Consider the following 21,213-nt stretch of genomic DNA (forward strand, 5'->3'; position numbering starts at 1 on the left):
CCTCTGGAATGTGAATTTCTTAACAATCTCCTTCCTTTTCCTTTGACTTCTTATTCTACAAGATGTATTGTGATACTCTCCTATGAAGGAAGGAGTCAGAAACAAACCCAGTGGGGTTTTTTGGTTTTTGTTTTTGAAAGAAATGAGACTTAGCTATAATTTACCTTCCTACTCATGTTTCCTTTTTTTTTTTTTTTTTTTTTTTTTTAAACGGATATTCCCTGTCTCAATCACTGCTAGTAGCCCTTTGGATACCAGATGCATTTTGTTGAACTAGATATTGTTATCAAACGTATTCCTTGTCAATGATTGGTCTTTATCACATTCTCCTAAAAATAACCAGAGGATTCAATGTGATAATAGCAAATAGAGGCTCAAAAATGTGAGTCACTGGTGTTAACGGACAGTCTCTGGTGTCTTCCTCCAAAAAAAAAGTTAGGGGAAACGTGTACTCATAGCACAGTTAGAAAACTAAAAGGTTTTGCATATACTTAAGAAAATGCAAAAAGATAAAACCTACAGAACACGGTAACATTGCAGACAACCAAGTGACATATTTGTTTTAAGGAATTAGGAATAAGAATGACCTAAATACTTATGTTGTATTACAGTGATAGAGAGACATCCTGACGAGCAGGGCACTTTTTTCCTGTGGCCGATGCTATGACTGTCGTAAGTCTCAGAGAGTAAGAGTGGAAAGAACAATGAAGTGACTATCTTTTCTATGCATAAAATCAAGGGATCTATTTTCAGAAAGAAATGGATAAAGGCACAAGTTTGGGCAGTATTGGCAGATAAAAATACCTGGAGAAAAAAGAAAACATACAGAATTAAGTTTTTCCTCAAGAAAATGGATTTTTCATTCTCTTACTTTGAGAAACAGAATGAGAAAATAACGTAAACTACATTTTCAGTAAAAATTTTTAGTCCACTGCAGACCATAAATCTTTTAACTGGCATTTTTCTTGGACAGTAAGAACTGCTTTAAAACAAGATTCTTACCTGAGGACTGTCTCACCTTCTGCTGTAACAATAAGACTATGGTCTATTAAAATGATGTCTGCAGAATGGCCTGTCTTCCCACTCAGCTTCACCTGTTAACCATAAATAAATAAATAAAAGAAAATAACAGAAAGTAGGAGGAACATATTGACAGACTATAGATATCTGAACTGCCTGGTGTGGCTGCAATGTTAGAATGTAAGAATTGCTAAATCTGTCAGATAGTTCAGACCAACAGTTTCCCTCAGACAACAACCACCACTGAACGAATTAGGTGTACCATGTATAAAAGTAATACAAGAAACGTTGGCAAGCAACAGTTTTTGAAATATTACACACCAGCTCTTACTTCTAGTCAAAAATAAGTACTGATTAATAAAAAGCAGACACTCCGGTAATACACAAGTGCCTAATCTTTTTTGATTTTAGAAAAAAAAACTTAGAAAAATTAGAGTTTTTTCAAAGCAGTGTTCTCCAACAGTGCAGTGCTTTATTTACATATTGGGTCAAGATTACTACTGATTTTGGATGAAATCAGTTTGCCATTTGTCCCTTCACAGTCATTTCTGTGCCATTCCATTACTATTTGTGGGTTGCTACTTTTTAAAAAGTCCTTCTAGTCTTTGCAAGTCTGAAGAACACTGATAAAGCAAGAATAAAACCTCTTTTCAGACTTGCAAAGACAACATCACTAAAAGGAGTAGGTACTGCTCCTACTAACCTGAAAGAGAAGGCAGCTCTGAATGACTGATGATAATAAATCTAAGTATACTATCAGCCATTTATCCACAAAACTTTTTAATTAAACATTTGATGATACTGGAATCATAGATAGATCTGAAGAGAATCAACTTTCAGTTCTCTAATTCACTAAGACTGGGTAAATAAAGATTAAAGAAGATTAATATAGCATCAAAATGAAAGCAGCTAAGAAAAATCAGGAAGGCAAGATGAAAACCATCTTTCCAAGTTCAGCAATACATCTTTTATTCCGTGTCTTAATGAACATATATTTGTTTATCAAGGTATTTATCTGAGATGGAAAAATAAGAGTTGATTCCTTTCTGAGCAAAAAAAAAAGTGATAACCAAGAAAACGTAACAAATACTTAAAAAGATTAAGCATTTCAACTTTATCTTGTAGCCTGATTCTTACCTTCATGAGCTCTTCTGCCTCTCCTTCAAGAGTAATTGTATGCAAGGACAACATCAGGTTCTCTGTTATTACCACTAAAACATCTCTTTTCTCCATGAACAGAAGCTTTTGCACAGGACTGTCGATGGACAATAGATGGCTTGTCTTTCCTTTCTCATTCACATAATGCACAAACCCTGTAGTACACATAAAGCAGTTACACAGTTCTTAGTTAATGGTCACAAAAAGCAAAGTTGTTTCCTTCTACTTTAATAAAGCATCCCTCAACTACCAAAACAACAGTAATCACACTTCTTTTGTCCCCTAATTTGCCTCAGGACAAAAGCTGCACAATAGTTGACCAGAGGAACAAATTAAAATTTATTCTCTTTTTCTCCTCTTCATTGGAAAGCCCTACTTTTAAAACAAAAGTAAACTCTCTGTGTAAGTGTGCACATATGTGAAAGGCTCAGTGATGGCTTCTGAAATCCTCCAGTATTAACAATAATACGTGGAAGAGGGATGATAGCTAAGAATTGGTACAATTTATAGTAGTGTTTAGATTATAGAGGTCCACGGATATGCAGCTTTTCATTGCTCAAAAATAGCCCAGCATACACACTAAATGCAGCTTTTCTACATGAATTTCAGAAGAAACTAGGTATACTATAAATGAGTAAAAGAAAGCAGACAGTATAGTGTCTAGTAACACTGACAATGTAGTATATAGCATGGCAACTACAACACGTATCAACATTAAAGAAGTCATCATCATTTGGTTAAATTGTAGCGATATATAAATCATACACAGATCTCTACCTAGTAAAAAACACTAGAATATAGGACTTTCCAAATGGTATTACTGAAATCACATAAACAAATGAGGTCATGGAAGTCTGAGACATCTAATACCACACATACACCACTCCTTAGCAAATCATGACACTATTTGAATGTGGCATTTCAAACTGGTGTAAATCAAAAAATCCCTACAAAATCAAATATTTTCCCTAAAAAGCTGAAGTAGAAAAATACAAATGTGCAAGAATGAACGTTAAGAATTTTATGCTGAAATTGTACCTAGGAGGTAATACGATGTACCTAATTAAAAAGGATGTTTCAATTTCCAAAACATTTGCAAATACCTTATCAACATCTACATTCCAACTATATATATAAAAAAAAAAGTAAATTCCTAACCTGCCCGCTCCTATACTTTTTCATTTTCTCCCTGAAATAAAACTCGGAGTAGATTATCTTCACTCTTTTCTCTTCTTAAATATAGCTGTCCAACGCAGCATCCTCTACAGCATCATAATTTTTCTATTGTAGTAATGCTTTGCACTAATCTGTCATCTACAGAATATCAGAGCCACTTACAAACAGCACGCTTCACACCACCTTCGCAAGACAGAATGGAGCGGATCCCTGCAGCTACCCTGCAGCGTTCAACATAGCCACTGCTAGGGCACAGCAGTGCTAGATACAGGATTGGGGCCTAAGGTTAGTTTGATGTAGCCCCCACAGGAAGCGTCATTAATCTTGACAGATGCTTTGTTTGCACAGAGCTCTTTTAGAATCCATGCTTTAGACAGGAAATAAAGAATACTGTATCGAATTGAAACCATGGGGAAAAGGTAGGTAGGCAGGATGTAAGTAACACAATTCTAATATGACCAAGATACCAGTGTGACTATTGTTACTCTTGTAAAAGTTTTACAAGATCTCAGGGTCAAGATCAAGTGGTCAATCCCTTAATTTTGTTTGCCATCTGAAGCTGGGTCCTGAGTTATCTTTTTATGCTTGGATATTACCATACAAAGAGCACTAGGCACTGCATAGATAAGAGTACTCACTATTTTGAAGCTGCTTATGCAGTCAGGAAAAGGCTTGCAGCTTTCTAAGTAACTTAAAAGACTAATCTCAGAAGTTAACAAAGCCTGAGCAGTTGATATTAAGCAAATTCTGAGCAAAAAACTGAGATTTTGAAGACAAAAAGCAGCAGAAAGTGGATAGTGTTTAGGCCCATCTGCTTTAGCAGATGCTCCGTGATCTTTAGTCAAATCTCTATTGAGCTATTTAAAAAAAAAGGAGTAAGAATTTTTTAATGCATTAGACAAAAATAAATAAAAATTTTGCTTGTTTTAGATTTATTGAATGAATTTGGTCTGAGAATGCTGATTGTAGAGGTAATTTTTAAGTTACCTTTATACTCTCTGAAAATAACAACTGATTCTAAAATTAAGACAAATAACTAGATTAGGACATGAGTGCAAAATACATATGCTCAATCAGCTAAAACAATGAGATCATTCCAAACAACATGGAAATATAATTTGACTGAAATTTGAAGTTCAGACAGGAGGCCCCAACTTCAAAGAAAATGTAAAGGACACCCACTTGCAGGCTACTGTGTCTGTCCCTAGATGGTGCTGTGCATCACCATAACGGTTGTTCTGCAAATGACGGTCTAACACACAGCTATTCAAAGATTCGTTTCTGGTAGAGTTGTTTCAGAAGTGCTCTGTATGACTTTTATATTTAAATGGTTCGTGTTTGGCAAAGGGGCTTGTACCTCATCAACCACATGAAGGTATAGTCCACTCTTCTGCAAAATAAACACCCAGCCACACAACTCTGGTAATCAATGCAAAGCTGTATGGGTCTCATTTTGGCTAATGTAAACATTGAATCATGCTGTAATTGAGTTGTGGAACTAACATAGCTTAAATGGACTTCTAGAATTGTTAACACTTGATTTGAGAGGATTATATACTCAAATTACCTACCACAAACATACTCATCAGAATACTTGTCACACACATTCTGGCTCTCATCCCAAGAGGTAATGGGTTAGAGGGAGACAAAAGGCAACACCAGGAAAAACACAGTAGGAAAAAAATTAGCTGAGAATAAATTAATAATCAGAAGAGAAAAAAATAAGGGGAGGAGGCATATGCCGGAGAAAGAGAAAGGATTTAGGAAGAAAACTAAAAAAAAAAAAAAGAATATGAGCAGGACTTCTTCCTTCCTTAGACTGAAGCTTTATTTCCTAGCACATGGAAAGAAGTGAAAGAGTAAATTAATAACTTCATATAAAAATATGTTCCAGTAGCATTTGACTATTTCTAGCAAAACCACTACACACGCATTATTTTCAGTCTTTGTACAAAATGAGGACAATTTCCATTTCTGTTTACTTTTGGGTGTTAGAAATTGCTTTCCTTCTCTATCTAAAAAGAGGTACATGATAAGCAATTACTAGTCAGGGTTTTCTAAAGTGTCATTTTCTTCGGAGTTCTAATAAGCTGTTCCACTTGACAGAAATGTCAGAACAAGGACTATTGTCTCCTTCCAGGAATAGGAATAGCTATTGCCCTTTCAAAAGCGGACAGTCCTCATTTGTATCAAAAGGACAGAGTATCTACTCATCTCTCAACTTACGCTCACTTCAGTGGGAACCTGACTAATGCAATATCCATAGCATTCTTTTTGCATAGCCTTGCCCTGAAGATGTTCGTATTTTCATTTACTCACTTTTTCTTACCAGATGTTCTCCAATTCCTCTGAATACTCTATCCTGATGAATATATGAAAATAGGATTATCTTGCATTAAAATGTTTTGAAGCACTAAGGCAGACTGGAAATGTGTTTTTCTTACCATCTGTCGAAGCGATAAAGAAGGACAGTCCTTCCTGCGGACCCATTTTCAAAGGTGGTCCTGTTCCAGCTTTTCTCCAGTTAAACATATCCAAGGCCTTCTCATCACCACTCACTGCTGCTTTTGCCAGCTGCATGAAGTCCCTGCAAACAAATACGGACACTTATTTCCAATTCCTTACATAACATAGTGCTTTCCATCCCAAATATGTTGTATCAGGACTCAAAAAAGCACATCATAAACAGGTAAGAAAAGTGTTTCAACACACTGGTTCGAAAAGGACAATAAACTCAAAAGGAGAAAGGAAATTAAAGTTTAATATTAGCTTTAATTTGTATTTTTTTACCTTCTTTTCCCTCAGCATTGTTATTTCTACAGAAATGTGAAACAAGTAAGTGACCCAGGAAAAGAAAATTGTCTTCTACTAGAGCTGTATCCTATTTTTTGCTTAGAGAATAAATTCTTAATAATGTTTAAGAACTGATCTTTGACGTAATTATTGCTGCCAATAATTTCATGCACAATTGTGAAAAGCAGCCAGCACACTGAAAACACCATCAGCCACACTGCTACATCAGAAGAAGCAAAGGAAGAGGTAGTGGCAACAGTGGTTCTGTAGCTGGATACAGACACAGAGTCAGTTAGGAGAACTTGGCGGGAGGGAAGGGTGTCTGCATGGAACCAGGCTTGTCCTCCTGTGGAACAAGAGAAAGCCCTGGTCCACCAGTGCTCTCAGAGGGGCACCATACTTACTCGCCAGGAGGGGGTGGTCGAAAGATACAGTGAGATATGTATTTTCCATACTCATGTTTCAGCAGAGGAGGACCCTGCACTCGACCTCGCTGGTCCATTCGCCACAGAACCAAGACCCCATGCTAGAAAAAGTAAACAGTTCATTCATTACACTTTACACACAGATGAGAATCCAGATCCATAGTAGGTGCACACAAAAGGATCAATAGTAAACACTATTTTATTGTAAAGCAATACTTGTCCTTTCATTTAGTTGACAAATGCAATTGCTCCTGCCTAAAATCAAGACACAAGGAATACAAATGTTTTTATATTAAATACTTATTTTAAATCAAGTTGTCTAAAAAGGCTTATTGGTCATACCCATTCCTAGTAAAATGACACTACTAGGGCAATTAAAATGGCCTTGTTTTTCTCTGCAAGTATGCATACATAGATATTCATTTAGGTAACTGTCTTTCCATAGTTTTCTTGCAAGTAGTCAGCTTGCTAAAAGAAAAAAACATTAAGCTACAGGATAGTAAACAAAAAGGTATGCATCTCTAAATAAGTGCATCTAACACACACATACAAATGATCATGTGTACGTGATCAGACATGCGAAGTCCCACGATGAAGATCATTTGTCTAGGGAAAAACTTCTGCAGAAATTCTGCAGCTTTTCCTTTCTTTCATAAGATAGATATTTAACTACAATGAGAATTCATTAAAATTAAAGAAAAAAATCCTTGCTGGAAAAAAACATAGAAGCTAAAGAAAGGAAAGACTAGTTAGCTAATTAATTCAACAGGAGTCAATAAAAATTGGCTCTGGAAAATAACTGCACTATTTCCTTCAGCATAACTTTAGAATTATCTTAAGCAAAATAGCTTTTACCATTACTTTAGGAAAACGTTCAATAGTCTAAACAAATCAGACTCCCAGGAAACATTTTTTCCTGACACTAATCTTAACCTTCCCTTTCTTTAACCCCATTTCTCCAACTTTTTCTTACCTACCTCACCCCAAACAAGCTTTCACACTTCCTGATATTTCATATGTGAAGACTGTTACTGTACATTATTATGAAAGGTTACATTTTTAAACTTCCATTTTGCTGCCAATTTTAATAACAATTAGGAATATGTATCCCAGACTTGCCTTTTCTCTATCCAAGTACCTATACTTCCTACAAAATCAACATATAAACAATATAAAATAAGAAATAACCAGTATCATACAAACAGTCTCAGTTGCTGGCTTTTCTGTGAGCAAGAACACAAGCACATGCACCAGTGAAAAGGCAAATACTGTGCAAAGCTCTGAGCCTGGCACAGCTTTTGAACTTAACAAGCATTTTGCTGTGCCAGCTCAGGATGAGTATAAATTTCAAACCCCTGCTGACTGCAAAGAAAGGAGCAGGAAGAGAAGCAAAAGGACAGTGCAGCATGAAATAATGCATTAACAATCTCAACAAACTGACTTATGCTACAGCTTCACAGCTGGAATTTTAAGACTATTATTGTTTATTATTGTCATTATGTTAATGCTAAGGAACTAAATTGCATCTGGAGGCCTCCTGTGTAAGCATTGCATTAAAAAAAAAAAAAAAAGTCAATTTGTGGTCTAAAGTTTTATCTCACTTTGCTTCAGTACGACAAATCACAATTTAAAATGTATTATAATTTTCCCTAATTTTCTTTACTGTTTTAATGAAATATTCTAGAAATGAAAGATTAGTAACACTAGTATGCTGTATACCCTTATACTTTACAATTCTAACTTGAACCAACAGGAGATGCAGCTGAGGCTTTCCAAGGTAATTTCCTTCTTTTTTTCCTAAGCACCCAGAATCAAAGTTCTAATTTCTTTTCAGTAGTAAGATGATGTTTTTACTACCCAATATTCTTTACCAAGTGCAAAGCTCACTTTCAGCTTAAAGACTGCGCAGCTGTGAAACTGCTGTACCCAAGTTCTAAGAGGCCATGCATGGTTCACACGCCTGCTGCTTATCTATGATCAGAAAGTTCATGTCTTATTGGTAGCTCTTCTAACTTTTCCATCAGCTCTGAATGTCACCAATGTCCAGGGGTTCCAAATAAGAGAGCCTGCACCATTTATAAGCTGGAGGAAAAGTCGCAGCTTCCTAAGGCTGTTGACATTCATTCCATTCAAGATACCCCATGCTGAGAACATCTCTCTATTTATGAACAAGACTTCGCTCCTTTTGCACACAGGCCACTCTCTCAGCTTCTAAAATAATATCCAGTGTACCAACAACATTGAGGAAAAATGGAACTATTATATGAAAAACAAAACTATGTAAGGTTATTTGGATTTTTATCCTCCAAAACACATAGATTCCCTCCCCAGTTCCACTATTCCAACTATGAAATGAGTTTATCTAATGAAGGAAGCAAATCTTGTATTCCATTAGTTCAATTCACAGTATGTGTCTGATAATGTCCTACGACAACACTCTGAAAAGATATATGAGAAAATAACAAATGTTTTTTTACTGGTTTTGCAAGGGTTACAGTAAAGGGAATTCTTTATCTTCCAAAATGCATTTTGGAGGTAGCATTTGCTTGACAACTTCTAGCAAATTCTAGAATCTGAGCCCAAACTGAGTCACTGATTTCTGCCTAGAGGAAAATATTTATGAGGTAGACAAAAAAAAGATAGAATTCAGAATAAAAAGACTTGCAATTCACTTGTGAATTGTGCTTCCGTACTCAGTCATGAGTATAATAGACTGGAAATAAAAGCTCATTACATGTTTTAAGCATGACAGTGGTTATAGAAATGATGCAAAACTGATCAGCCTTGAAACAACATTTGGAAAAGATAAAGACGTTGATCTTAGAATCTGTGAGATTCCATCTTAAGGTATCCGGTATCTTCTCGATCACTTTTAACAATCCAAAGTTTTAGTTTCTTGTTACAAAAGTGATTTGCTTTATAAATTTGCTTTCATTATAGAAAACACTTAGAACCTTAAGATTCTCTTGTGCGATCAAAACCTGGAAACTGGCTGAAAGGTAGAGCTCAGAGGGATGTGATCAGTGGCACAAAGTCTACTTGAAGGCCAGTAGCTAGCAGTGTATCCCAGGGGTCAGTACTGGGTCCAGTCCTGTTCAACTCATTTATTAATGACCTGGACAAAGGGGCAGAGCGCACACTCAGCAAATCTGATGATGATACAAACCTAGGAGGAGTGGCTGACACACCAGAGGGCTGTGCTGCCATTCAGAGATACCCCAACAGCCCAGGGAAATGGTCAGGGAAGAACCTCATGAAGTTCAAAGGGAAGTGCAGGGAGCACTTCCTCCTGCATCTAGGGAGGATACAACCTCGGGCATCAGGACGGAGGATACGACCTCGGGCATCAGGACAGGCTAGGGGCTGACCAGCTGGAGAGCTACTATGCAGAGAAGGACCTAGGAGTCCTGGCAGACAAGCTGACCATGAGCCAGCAGTATGCCCTACAGCAAAGGCGGCCAACAGTGTCCTGGGCTGCATTAGGAAGAGCACTGTCAGTAGGTCAAGGAAGGTGGTCCTTCCCCTCTACTCAGTCCTGGTGAGGCCACACCTGGAGTAATGTGTCCAGGTCTGGGCTTCCCAGTGTAGAGATATGGAGCAATTGAAACAGGTCCAGCGAAAAGCCACTCAGATGATTAAGGGATTAGAGCATCTCTCCTATGAAGAAAGGTTGAAAGAGCTGGGACTGTTCAGCCTAGAGAAGAGAAGACTTAGAGGGGATCTTATCCAAGTGTATCAGAAGGGAGGGTGAAAAGAGGATGAGGCCAAATTCTTTTCAGTGGCGCCCAGTGATAGGACAAGAAGCAGTGGGCACAAATTGAAACACAGGAAGTTCCATCTGAATTTGAGGAAAAACTTCTGTACTCTGAGGGTGATGGAGTACTGGAACAAGTTGCCAGAGAGGCTGTGGAGTCTCCCTCCTTGGAGCTATGTTCTGTGATTCTGTGGAGAGCTATATCTGTTTTAAAAATACGTAATTATTGTCATCTGACACCAAAGAAATCAATAAGAAAAAGGTCTTGTCATAAATACAGGACTCTTTTCAATGAACTAACTACAGTTGCATTTATGTGTTTTCTCTGCATAAACAAGGTCTTAGTAACCCTGTGCGTCACCTTGTTCTGTCTCAGCAGCTTTTCCTCTTTTCTAATAAAGAGAAGGATAAATTCAACTGTGATTCCGAACAGTTTTTCTGTCAAATCCAACATTCAATAGAATTTTACATGGTGTAAAATTATACTTTCCTTTCACTCATATAAACAAGATTTCTGAAAGCATAGAACTGAAATTCTTGGAGAAGCTCAATTTTATATCAGAGAGATGATGATAAAAACTGCTAACTCAAGAATTGGCAAAACCAGAATACTCTATGACTACTTAATCCTGAATACTAAATATTCAATAGCTAATTTCTCATTATATAAAATGGTAACCAGCTCATTAAGAAATAGACAAACATATTTCAAAATATTTTCACAATATATTTTCAATGAAACAGTCGCTATTTAATTTTAGAGCATTATTGAAAACAAGAGAACCTACACTAACACAAGAGAAAAGCAAAAACTTTTATTTTTTTTTTAAGTACTTAAGTGAGGGTAGCTATGTGTGTGCAACAGATGAATATACTGCAGCTCTGTTAGAGAACTTTGATTCTGGACACTTCGATTTCATTCCTGAGTCTGCCAAAAAATTCCTGCACAGACAGGAGCAAAAAATTCCAACTTTCAGTGCCTCCATTATCCCATCTATTAATTTGTACCTAAAGCAATAAAATTTGAATTCCCCCCCAATTTCCAATTTCCATCCGACAATCCTCTCCTGTCATTGGGGATTGCAGTGTTGTGTTCCACATCAAAAACACTTTGGCATTTCAGCTACTTACCCTATCACCAGACACAAGGCGGGTACCATTTGTACTCCAGTTTAGGACTGTAATTTCAGCATTATGATTGAATGGTACCGTGTGGTGCTCCTTGTCTTGTTTGTTAAGTACCACAACTTCACCATTCTCCCAGCCTGCTGCCAAAATCAGTCTGGAAGGCTGCCAGGAAATGGAAGTGACCCGAAAGCTTCTTTCAACATGTGCATCAGACACATGTTCTCCCTGCAAATGGAAATAAAGTGCAGGGTCAGTACAATGGAAACTCAGCACCAGGGTGCACTACACCTTCAGACTTGCTCCACAATGAACAAGGTATTTTTCTGTCCTCTAGAACAGACATACAACAGAGCATTCTGCAAAATATATGAGACAGCTACACAAATTTTGTTTACATCTGGTCTACATTCATAAAAATGTGCTACAATATGCAGTATATCCACTTTGAAATTGCTAATGAAAACCCAGAGGTATTAAAAGCGACTGCCTCATTCTGCTTTTCCAGGCCATTTTTCCCTCAAAGTATTCATGAGCAACTCTCACTGAATATTGAACTTTCATTCCTGTAGGAAGGATGAGCAGGCTTCTGCTAGATTTGAAGCTAAAAGACAACTTTTTGAAAAATAATACAGCAGTTTTACTGAGGATATAGAATACTCTAACGTTAAACTGTTAAAATTAGCCCCTCCTTTGTATATAGTTTGCTATGAGCTGCTCAGGCAATTCATTTAATCTATGCATCTATTTCACTATTTGTAAAATTCAGATGATAGTTATTTTTAGAAAAAGCACTTTGAAATTTATGCATTTTACAGTGTCTTAAGCTTCAAAAGCAAGTCAGTAACCATCACAAAACAGACCTAAGAACCATAAAAATAGAATTTTGATTGAAAGATCAATATAATTTATGAAGAACTCATTATGAAATACCTATAACCAGTAATTGATGACTCTGATTTGTCCTAAATTGCATGGGACATGAATAGTAATTACAGTTGAGAGAGAAGGATTAAAGGAGCACAAGTAAGGATACAAATATATATAAAACAAAATCAAAGTTTTAAAGCAGCAAAATGACACCAAGTCCAAAAGCAAAGTTTCTGGGTGTTCGTACCTTTTCCAGATAGATATCTACACAGCCCCCAGATGCTGTGCTGATGGAAGCGACTGCCAGGAGTGGATGAAGTGGGTGCCACGTTATTTGAGAAGGGGAGGCAACTGAGTCAGGAGCTTCTATTCGATGATCCACATATACAGCCATAATAGAGACTATCACGGACTACAAACCTATCAAAGGAAACAAGTATTTCTAACGAGTATGCTAAAAATTGGAGGAAAAAAACACAGATGTATTTTTATCTTCCTACTATGCATTCTATAGAAAATGAAAAAAAGGTTGAAATGGTATTTTTGAAAAATGCTTAGGAGTGCTGGCCTTATAGTCCACAGATTCATGGTTCGCATAGCCTAACACCCAGCCCTCCCAATGGCTTGTGCTGGTTTATTTCAGAGAACACCAAAATAACTCAAAGCTTACCAGAAAGCTACTTCCAATACTGTATGTGCAAAGATGTCAAATACAGTGAGCTCTTACGTTATAAAGCTTCATATCTGAGCTTTCTTTCAGAATAACTTTTCACAGTTGACACCAGTTTGGAACTTGTTCTGTCAATGAAACTACTTAGCGGATTAGTTTACTGCATGCATCATCTACAAAACTACCAGCTATTTTTGAATGAAAATACTCAAGAATGTGAAAACAATGTTCTTTTCAGAATTTTGCATCAGAAATAATCTTCAATATCTTATATACAAAGATGATCTTTGGGATTTGTGTTATGTGATTTTACTGGTTTGGTTTAAAAAGAAAAATAGTTGGAGAAAACTCTACCCAACTCAAAACATCTTAGCCAAAAATGCTAAGATCTGAAAAGACTTGAAAAAAATTTAAAAAGGAACCTTGGGGTTCTTGGAAGAGCCTTGGAAGGTTTAAAAGGCTCTTTTGACACTGCTAGGGGAGAGCGAGTTTTTGTTCTGAGCCACTAGACCATGAGTTAAGAACTTGTGGGCACACGCACAGATGTTTGATTTGCGTAGGACACTAATCACACACGAAGAGGGTCCTTAAAATGGATGTGAACATAGACTCTTGTTTCAAAGTCTCTTCCCTTCAAATATTATGGCTTTACTTAAAGCGAGTATTTTGTTTTCAGAACGTTATGTTGTCTCTTCCCCAAAAAAAGAAAAACAAAATCAGATTCTGCACCTTTCACTAGGTAGGTTATAAGAGCAGTTAAATTCAGTACTGATACCAGGAAAGGAAAACTAACCTGTACAGTGGAAAGAAGACACAGAGCAAAAATTAAGAATACTGTTTTGCTCAACATTTACAGGTTAATTAGGTGCAATTTTTAAACAGATTTGTAGATTCAGAATCTTACCACTAAAGGCTTCATCCTACAAAACCATACAGCTGTAATTCATTTTCTAGAGACAAATTTTTTCCTGCTAAGTGTTCATTGCATTTGCAGTCATAAATATACTATCTAAGTCCCCCTCAGAGAGGTAAGTTCAATTAGCTTTAGAAGCTGTGCCCTTTGACCAACTCACATCAAGCCATGTTGCCTGCTTCACTACCCATGAGTGACAATTTGTTATAATTAGGGTAGCTACACCTATCTACCCCTTTTGGCATTAATGCAGAGCAAGAACATTTTTTCAGCCAGAACTGTTTATGTTTTAAAAAATGGACTAGCACTCACCAAAGTAAGATCTGGTAATATTGCTATGTCAACCCTAAATTTACATCCCTATCACAATCCCTAAAATTAGATACTTTTCTCCTCCTCGGTATCTATGCAAAATGACCTAGGAGATTGCTATATGTAAATAAATAGTTTATATAGGTACATTTCTCATGGTGCAAAAATCACTGAAAATCATTCCTTATGCTTGCTGTAATCTTGGGAATTCATTATCCACATATTTACCATTGCTTGAAAAGCTCATGCATTTACACTCTAGCTGACAGATGCCTCTCCAAAAACGTCTTCTCAAGGAAGAAAATTGAAATCAACGAGTAGAACTCCCTTTTCCAAATGATTCTGGCACACTGTGTCCTACTTTTTCCAAGGTCTAAAACACAAGAACTTCCTTAAAAGTCAAACTCTTTGAGGAACAAAAGAGAACGTGACCAAGCCCAGGGATCTCATCTCTTTAATGAGATTAGATATTTGAAAAAGCAGAAATTTCTGTTTACCATCTACCTGAGTCATTGCTTTTAAGGCTCTGGCTTCATTAGCATCCCAACAGACCCAACAGATGCTCTTGAAACAACTCGCAAGTACTTCATAAAAACTTCATAACCTTTTAGGACCATTAACGTATATTTACACAGAGAAGCACAGAGAGATTTGAGATGAGAGATTCTCTGCCCCTGTCCTTAACTAGCCAGGCGCAAGGCAGCTCTAGTCCAAACACGGTTCTGTGCTGGGAAACCAGGCCTGTTGGGAAACGAAGCCTGAATTTAGGGTGCATTAGCTCACAGGCCACACTACACCAGTACAGTCCTACAGTTTCCGAACTGAAGGAGATCGAGGAAAGGCCATCTCGGAGCACTGGCAAAGCAGTCACGTCTGTCTGCACCCACAACACAGACGTACATAAGATTTCACTGGAAATCTTAATAAATGCATGAGTAGGGAAAGGTTATGCTTTGCTAGGGGGCGATTTCCTTCCAGACAAACCTCTCAGTTCATTTCTTAAAAAGTCAACGGTTGAAAAATGAAAACGTATTAAAAGGCAAACAGGTTTTACTCGAAGTTTTCTCGGATTCAAGTAAGGGACCTTAAGCGTCTCTTTGCTACAAGTGACAGCAGTGAGCCAGAATGAATCAAAGTGTTTCAAAGGGTAATAATTTACATTCAGGAAAAAAAAGTTCTTCTCATTTATGCTATTCTGTCTTGGGTGACAGTTCTTAAAGTTCTTTACGTGTTCTGGGTGATAATGTGACCCGTATAAAAAGCACAGCTTTTTCCTACAATCCTTACCTATAAGGAGTGCTAGCGTTTTAAGCTTAAAGTATTTAAAACAGCCTGCAAACTAAGAAACTGGAATACAAAATCAAGTTATGCTGTAGAAGCATGGTAAATGGCTAAACACACTTTTTTTGCTAAATAGTAAATAATTAATAATAATAATAATAAAATTCTGAAGCCACAAAGAGGGAGATGGGAGTGAAAAAAAATACATGTGCAGGGACGAGGTCAGCCTGTTTCTAACGCATTTTTTTCCCCTGTGTACAGGGCAGGGCGCTGCGCGGGCTGAAACCACGCTGGTTCACAGTGGCCAGATTTTAAGCGTTGCTGCCCAAGAGCCAAACAACAACGGGCAACTCCCCGCGAGCCGCGGGGGCCCGCAGCGGAGCCGCCAGGGCAGAACCGCGGCCTGCCGCAGCCACCTCCCTCCCCGCCACCCCCGTCCCCCCTCATGGCAGGCGGCCGTGCGCGCGCGCCGCCCGCCCTTACCTGCCGGCGGCGCCGCCGCGCGAGGCCCCGCTCGCTCCGCGATGCTTAGCGTCACCCGTGACAACGCAGGGATCCCCGCGACGGAAACACCCGAACGCGAGCCGAAGAGCAGCGGAAACAGCCGAAGCGGCCCGCGGGCTGAGCGGAGACAGACGGAAAGTGCCGAGCGCAGCGGCGGGCCGGGCCGGGCCGCCGCTACCGGCCCACAGGGTGGGTTATTTAACAGCCTGCTCTTTAAAGCCCCCAATCCAGGCCACGCTCCACTGACTTACATTTGACCTGGAAGTTCCCCCGTTTTCTGGAAATGGGAATTTTAATCACCAGCTGTTCAGATCACAGCTCACATGTCAAATGTCCAGTGCAACGGGTCTGAGCTAATCAAAGGCTACTGTAATGCAAACGCACTTCAGAGTGTTATGTAATGATACAGCCCAGCACTCATTACTCCTGTGTGGAAGAGTCATCTGAACTTTTATTATTACTATTATTTTAATAGAAGCAAAATTTGTCTAGAAACATCTCAGTAAAATTAACGACCTCAAAGGCCTCCTGCAGTTGCCCTCACAATCCTCCTCTCCGCCAGCCCTGCCCCAGCGCACGGCCCAGCTCAGCCACATCTCCTCTCACTGATCTTCATCTGCGCCATGCCTCCCTGCAGCCCCAGCTGCCGGGTTTACCGAAGGTGTCTGAGAAAGTCGCAGTTCTCCCAACGCACGTGCTGCCCCATGTAAACCCTGCCAGCCGGCCTAATTCCACTGAAGCCGCAGCAAGTCCGCACGCAGGTTCGCGTAAATGAATTTAAGAAGACTGTTTGGAAAGAAGTCACACCTCTACTATGACCCTAACTGAAAATTTACACACACACTAAGTTACATCAGCTTTGGCCGTATACAAGAGTGTTGGTTTAAACGGTGTATCATGATGAGTCATTTACAGTATTTCATCTGGGTGACCTCTTGGATTTGTAGTAACAGCCTTGACTAATTTTGCCATTACTCTCAAGGCAGAGTTACTAAGCTGTTTTCTGGATCCATCCATGTGCATATTTTCACTGTGTGCGTTAAAGCAATGTATTTGAGACCAAATTCAGTTGAAGTTGAGTCTCCGAGCAGACTGGAAGGTGCCATCTGTGCACAGTTACCTTGTTTCCTTAGGGAACCAGGCTAAGAAAACCACCATAACTAGAAGCAAGTCGGAAACATAGCGATAGTAGACACCTCAAGCAGTCATCTAGTCCATCTTCCCTCTGTTGGCTGGGATAAAAATCCATTACAGGAAACGTTAACTCCCTTAAAAGCAAAATTTGAGACTTTTGTTTTAAATACAAGTCATTGTGAAAGCTGTCTACAGTGTTACACAGAAAGTTTTGCCTAATACTTAAACTGTACATTCCTAGTTGTGTAGGTTCTGGAGTAAAATAACACATCGGGCACTTCACACCTTGTTTTAAGGGCTTGCCCTCAAGCATTGAGAAAAGTAAAGACACATGATTAGGTGCTCCCTATTCGGTAAACTGTAAAGGAATAACAACCTAAGTCTGGCCTTCAGTTTAAATCCTCTTACCTGAATGGGGGAGGAACCTGCTCCAGTAACACAAAGCCCATCCATTATTGTTTGCCGGACTTAACACCTGAAGAGCCTTTAAGAAAGGATGAGTTATGAATGAAATTTAATAGTTTCTAAGTAATCTTGAGAGAAAATACACTATACTGACAGCTTTTTTTTTTTTTAAAAAAAAAAAAAAACTAAGATCATTGGAAAAGTAGTTTAATGTAGTAAGTAAAAGGGTCGTGCACATTAGATGTAAAACTAAAAGCCCAACATATATACACTTAGAAATAAAAACTTGGTCTTTCTGATAGACAAAACAGGCAACAGAAAAAACATTTGTTCCTATTAAGCATGCAGTGTATGTAGTTATTTATAACAAAATACACAGTGCGTAACAAACTCAAATTGATGTTCTATACAGTCTATAAAAAAAAGAAAAAACTCAATGTTTATTGCTATCTGTGAAAGTCTTCCAAAGCACGATCACGGACCTCCATGTTAGAGAAGAGTAGTTCATGTATCTTGACATACACAAACTACCCCTTGCTTGTCAGCACTTGATTTTTTAAATTTATTCTTTCACAAACATTTACACACACGAGCAATTTCATGCTTTAACAGTTCACTTGAAGCAGTGGGGCTATTCAAGCATATGGAGTTATTTACAAACAGAAACCTTCAATTCTGAGCCCCCTAGGGAACTGAACATAGCTTCATATCCGTTTGCAAAGCACCATGGAAATATATGGCACTGTACATGCAGAATGTATCATTTCCTGTCACTATTGTTAAATTCAGCTGAAGTCAAACTAATTTGCAAAACTAGTTGGTTTAAGTCAGAAAATCTTGTGCTACGCAACAAGACTGCAAAATACACTTTACACAAAAATCTAATTAAGGTATAATGTAAATTTGAAAATGGACAGTAGACCATGCTAACAGACGAGATTAATACGTAATTTAGTTCTTCTTGATTCACAAACGGTATTTAGAGCAGTAAGCTTGGTTAATCACAATATGCAGAATCGCATATTACAGAATATTTACAGGAGACGATGTTAAGCTCTAGGCATGTTCAAGTAAATTTAGTTCAAAGATATGTTTCCGACACTCTGTGGGAGCCCACTCTGAATATCTACATGTGATTGTGAAAATTCTGAATAATTAAACCATTGCTTTTTAGTTTGATTTGTGAAGATTTTCCTCAAGGGAAGATTAGTATTTCATGAAATCACAGGGTATTTTGAAGAGAACTAGTATTTCCCACCTCAAACAAGGAAGTTCTTCAGCAAGTCCCCCACGCTGACTCTGGCAGGTCAGCAGCCCTCTGAGCTCAGAGCATTCTAGAAACCCAGGCCCACCAGCTCCCTAGGGCCCCAGCTAATGAGCAGCCCCCAGTTAAGCTCCCAGCATTCACTGTTTCTTAAGAACTCTGGGGGAGAAAAAAAAAATGTAACACAAAAGCAGCAAGAATTGGTAATTTCCTTAGTCTACATCAAAAGCCATCAACTCCAAGCTTTGAAGAGACCTATTACACAAGCACTCAGGCACTAGGCAGCCAATCCAACAGCCCCACCACAGCTAAGGAAGTCTCCTCTTCATCCGGCAAGGTTTTCAGATACAACAACCCAAGCATTTTGTTTGAGCTTAAACCTAGGGCCTGGTCCCATGAACACACAGAATGTTACAGGGATAGAGCTGCTCCCCAACTCACTTGGCAAAGGGTGCCCAACACTGGCATTCACCCTCTCCCAAGCGCAAAGAGGCAATTCAAGCCAGCAGGATCAGCCACTGCACTACACAGCCACCTACTAGGCTGCATCTTGAGACAGCCTAGTTGCACCACACCACAAGCTGCAGTGAGAGGAATAGGCTCCATCTCAGTCGGCATGAGGCCCAACAGCACGCAGCAAGCAGGTGCCAGCAGGCCAGAAAGAAGCTCCATGGCTGAAGGCCTTCCTGTGGCCAACACAGGCAACCCCTGCACTGATTTTACCCTCTGGCTTAAAACCCAAGCAACGAGATGCTACAGTAGACCCCAGTGGAGCAATAAAGCAAACCAAGCAAAGCATAGCAGTTACACAAAGCCACTGCACGCTGCACAGAAAACTGCCTTTGCCACCCCGCTCGCCGCAGCTGGCTGCCGTCACCCACCCAGACCCGACAGCACCTCCCCGCCCCCACATCCGCCTTTTCCCTCAGGCGCCACCCACTAAAACACGCTGCCGGCAGACGGACATTAAATACAACGCCGCATGCAAATAAACGCCCATCTGACCAATGAGGTCAGTATTATGGCCAAGAGCCCCGCCTATGCTGTCCTCCATTGGTTTTTTTCTTTCAGCCAATCAGCAGCTAGCTCTTGAGCTCGTCTCGCCTCCCCCCCCCCGAGGGGTACAGGCCACCTCCTCTTCCTTTGCGTCAAATTGTCGTCACCCTCCCCGCGCCGCGCTTTGATTGGCCAGCGTTGGGGGCGCGGCCCCGCCTCCGGCCTGGCGCCCGTTCGCCGCCAGCCAATAGGGCGGTTTGTTTGGGGTGCCGGGAAGGGGAGTGTCGCGCGCGCTCAGCTGGGCCCGCGCCGCCGCGCTCCGCCCCGCTCCCCCGCCGGCGCAGGGTGACTAGGAAGCGGAACAGCTGCGGCCGGGACCCCGATCCGCGGCCCGCCTGGGGCCGAGCGCGGCGCCCGGGCCGGCGGCGGGGGCAGCGCGGCCGAGCCGCGGGCGCGGAGGGGCCGCGGCTGCGGCCGGCAGCGTTGAGGCCCAACGGGGGCCCTGTCGGTTGCTGGGGCCGAGGGGGGTAGGGGCCGCGGCCGCGGTCGCGCGGGAGCCTGGGGAAGAGTTCGCCTCCGCCGTGGGGAGCGGGGCTGCCGCCGCCAGCAAAGCTGGGAGGGCCGCTGGAGGCCGCCGGGGCCGAGCTGGTCTTGGGGTGCGTCGGCATCCTCCCGAGCTGGCGCGTCCGCGGTGCAGCCGGGGGGAGCCTGGCGCCGCAGGTGCCCGAAGATCCGAAGCAGCCACCACCGGGAGAGCTGGAGCGCGGAGGCTGCAAGGCGGCATTGATGCGGCAGGTAAAAGCCCCCGGGGCGGGGGATGGCGCCTCCTGGGGAGAGCGGGCTGGGGCGGAGGGGGCGAACGGCGCCGGTGGGGGGGGGGGAGCGGCGGTCCCAGCGCGAGCAGCGCGCTAAGGCAGCCCCCGGGTCGCTGGGGAGGTGGACGGCGTGGGAAGCGCGTCCTCCGAGAGGCGAGGGGGTTTCTAAGAGGCAGAGCGACAGGACGGCACCGAAGCATGAAGATCGGAGGGAACAAAGCAATAAAGCCGGCAAGATTTTCCTTTGCAAAGAAGAGAGCAAGTGTCAGGGGAAAGAGGAGGAAGAAGGCACCCGAGAGGGATAACCTGGGTGCAGAGCACTGCCAGGGAGTTTAGTCAGGACGTGGTAAGGAGGCAGATGTGGGGAAGCAAGGGTCGAGAGTGAGATTTGCTAGCCTGGTCTTGTAACCGCCACCCAGGCATGCTCTTTTGGGCAAGGGATATGATTTTTTTATTCTGTTCCGAAGGTTGCTGCGAATGCCGGTATAGGCATCGTTTAATTTGTGGCAGTAAAACTAAAATTGAAATCAAGGAGGCTTATGCCCTCCTTAACTGAAGCTTTTGAGCACAAAGTGTCAGAGAACGTAAAGATTTCTGC

The 21,213-nt window shown here is 40.8% G+C and overlaps 2 protein-coding genes across 4 annotated transcripts in view; one reads left to right on the plus strand and one right to left on the minus strand.

The window, feature by feature from the left end:
* The window catches only part of IFT140 (intraflagellar transport 140), an 82,507-nt gene extending 66,470 nt beyond the window's left edge, over positions 1-16,037 (minus strand). Inside the window, exons 1-7 of the mRNA XM_062588688.1 lie at positions 15,981-16,037; positions 12,569-12,741; positions 11,458-11,679; positions 6,552-6,673; positions 5,799-5,941; positions 2,158-2,333; positions 1,003-1,094 (exon numbers count right to left, since the gene is read on the minus strand). Coding sequence (XP_062444672.1) covers positions 1,003-1,094; positions 2,158-2,333; positions 5,799-5,941; positions 6,552-6,673; positions 11,458-11,679; positions 12,569-12,715 — 902 coding nt within the window. The 5' untranslated portion in view covers positions 12,716-12,741; positions 15,981-16,037. The remainder of the gene's footprint in view (positions 1-1,002; positions 1,095-2,157; positions 2,334-5,798; positions 5,942-6,551; positions 6,674-11,457; positions 11,680-12,568; positions 12,742-15,980) is intronic.
* Positions 16,038-20,324: 4,287 nt separating this feature from the next.
* Positions 20,325-21,213, plus strand: part of CRAMP1 (cramped chromatin regulator homolog 1) — a 46,829-nt gene continuing 45,940 nt past the window's right edge. For all 3 annotated transcript variants that reach the window (XM_062588067.1, XM_062588068.1, XM_062588070.1), the window contains exon 1: positions 20,325-20,595. The gene's annotated coding sequence lies outside the window, so the exon portion shown is untranslated. The remainder of the gene's footprint in view (positions 20,596-21,213) is intronic.

The sequence above is a fragment of the Rhea pennata genome, chromosome 15 (assembly GCF_028389875.1).
Source record: "Rhea pennata isolate bPtePen1 chromosome 15, bPtePen1.pri, whole genome shotgun sequence".
Classification (NCBI taxonomy): Eukaryota; Metazoa; Chordata; class Aves; order Rheiformes; family Rheidae; genus Rhea; species Rhea pennata.